Here is a 952-nt window from a genome sequence, read left to right on the forward strand (position 1 = left end):
CTAAGGATTGCAAAAAGTCAAATAGCCATTTAAGGTTAGTTCTCTTTTGTACATTTTATTTGTATCATGAAAATATTTTTTATAATTAGAATGCTTATTATATATAAATTAAAAAATAGATATGAATAAAAGTTGTACATATTTTTTAGAGCTAGAAAAAACAATGGAATTACAATCATCATCATCATCATCATCATTATCGTCAATATCACTGAACAAAAAAGTACAGTTGTCCGATGCAGACAAAAATATTGTATTTGACAATATTTCGGATTTGAACGTGGACAGACCTGGCCCGAGTGATGAGCCTGACCGAAAGAAATTACGTGCTCGAACACAAGTAATTACACCAAAACTGGTTGCGACTTTCGACAGATGTAAAGTAATTGATCGTGATGCCGTACAAATTATAATGGCAACTGCTCAGGCTCTTGGTCATGATGTAAACGATTTGGTTATAAATCGTACGTCTGTTCGGCGTTGTCGCTCACAAATGCGTAAAGAAATCGCTGAAGCATTGCGTACTACTTTTCAAAAATCTGAGCTTGACGCAATTACTGTACATTGGGACGGAAAAATGTTACCTGCGTTAATGGGCAAAGAACAGGTAGACAGATTACCAGTACTAATATCTTACAAAGGATCTGAAAAACTATTGGGAATTCCTGCTATTTCTTCTGGCACTGGAAACAAACAAGCCTGTGCGGTGTACGAACTTCTAAACGAATGGGAATTGTGCGATAAAGTTCAAGCACTCTGTTTCGATACCACAGCATCTAATACTGGATGTTTACAAGGTGCATCTGTTCTTCTAGAACAAAAAATCGGAAGGGATCTTCTATATCTACCCTGTCGACACCATATATATGAAATTATTTTACGAAGTGTTTTTGACGAAAAAATTTCGGCTTCAACGGGTCCAAATATTGCACATTTTAAAAAATTTCAACAG

General features: G+C 35.4%; 1 protein-coding gene across 1 annotated transcript; it reads left to right on the plus strand.

Moving 5' to 3' along the window:
• Window positions 1-453: 453 nt before the first annotated feature.
• LOC105460119 lies at window positions 454-928 on the plus strand (the record flags this gene model as incomplete). Its single annotated transcript, XM_011706556.1, has 1 exon — window positions 454-928. A coding segment is annotated over exon 1 (435 nt), but the record flags the coding sequence as incomplete, so codon positions are not given.
• Window positions 929-952: the final 24 nt, after the last annotated feature.

This window comes from Wasmannia auropunctata, unplaced genomic scaffold (genome assembly GCF_000956235.1).
Source record: "Wasmannia auropunctata unplaced genomic scaffold, wasmannia.A_1.0 LD328485.1, whole genome shotgun sequence".
NCBI classification, from domain to species: domain Eukaryota; kingdom Metazoa; phylum Arthropoda; class Insecta; order Hymenoptera; family Formicidae; genus Wasmannia; species Wasmannia auropunctata.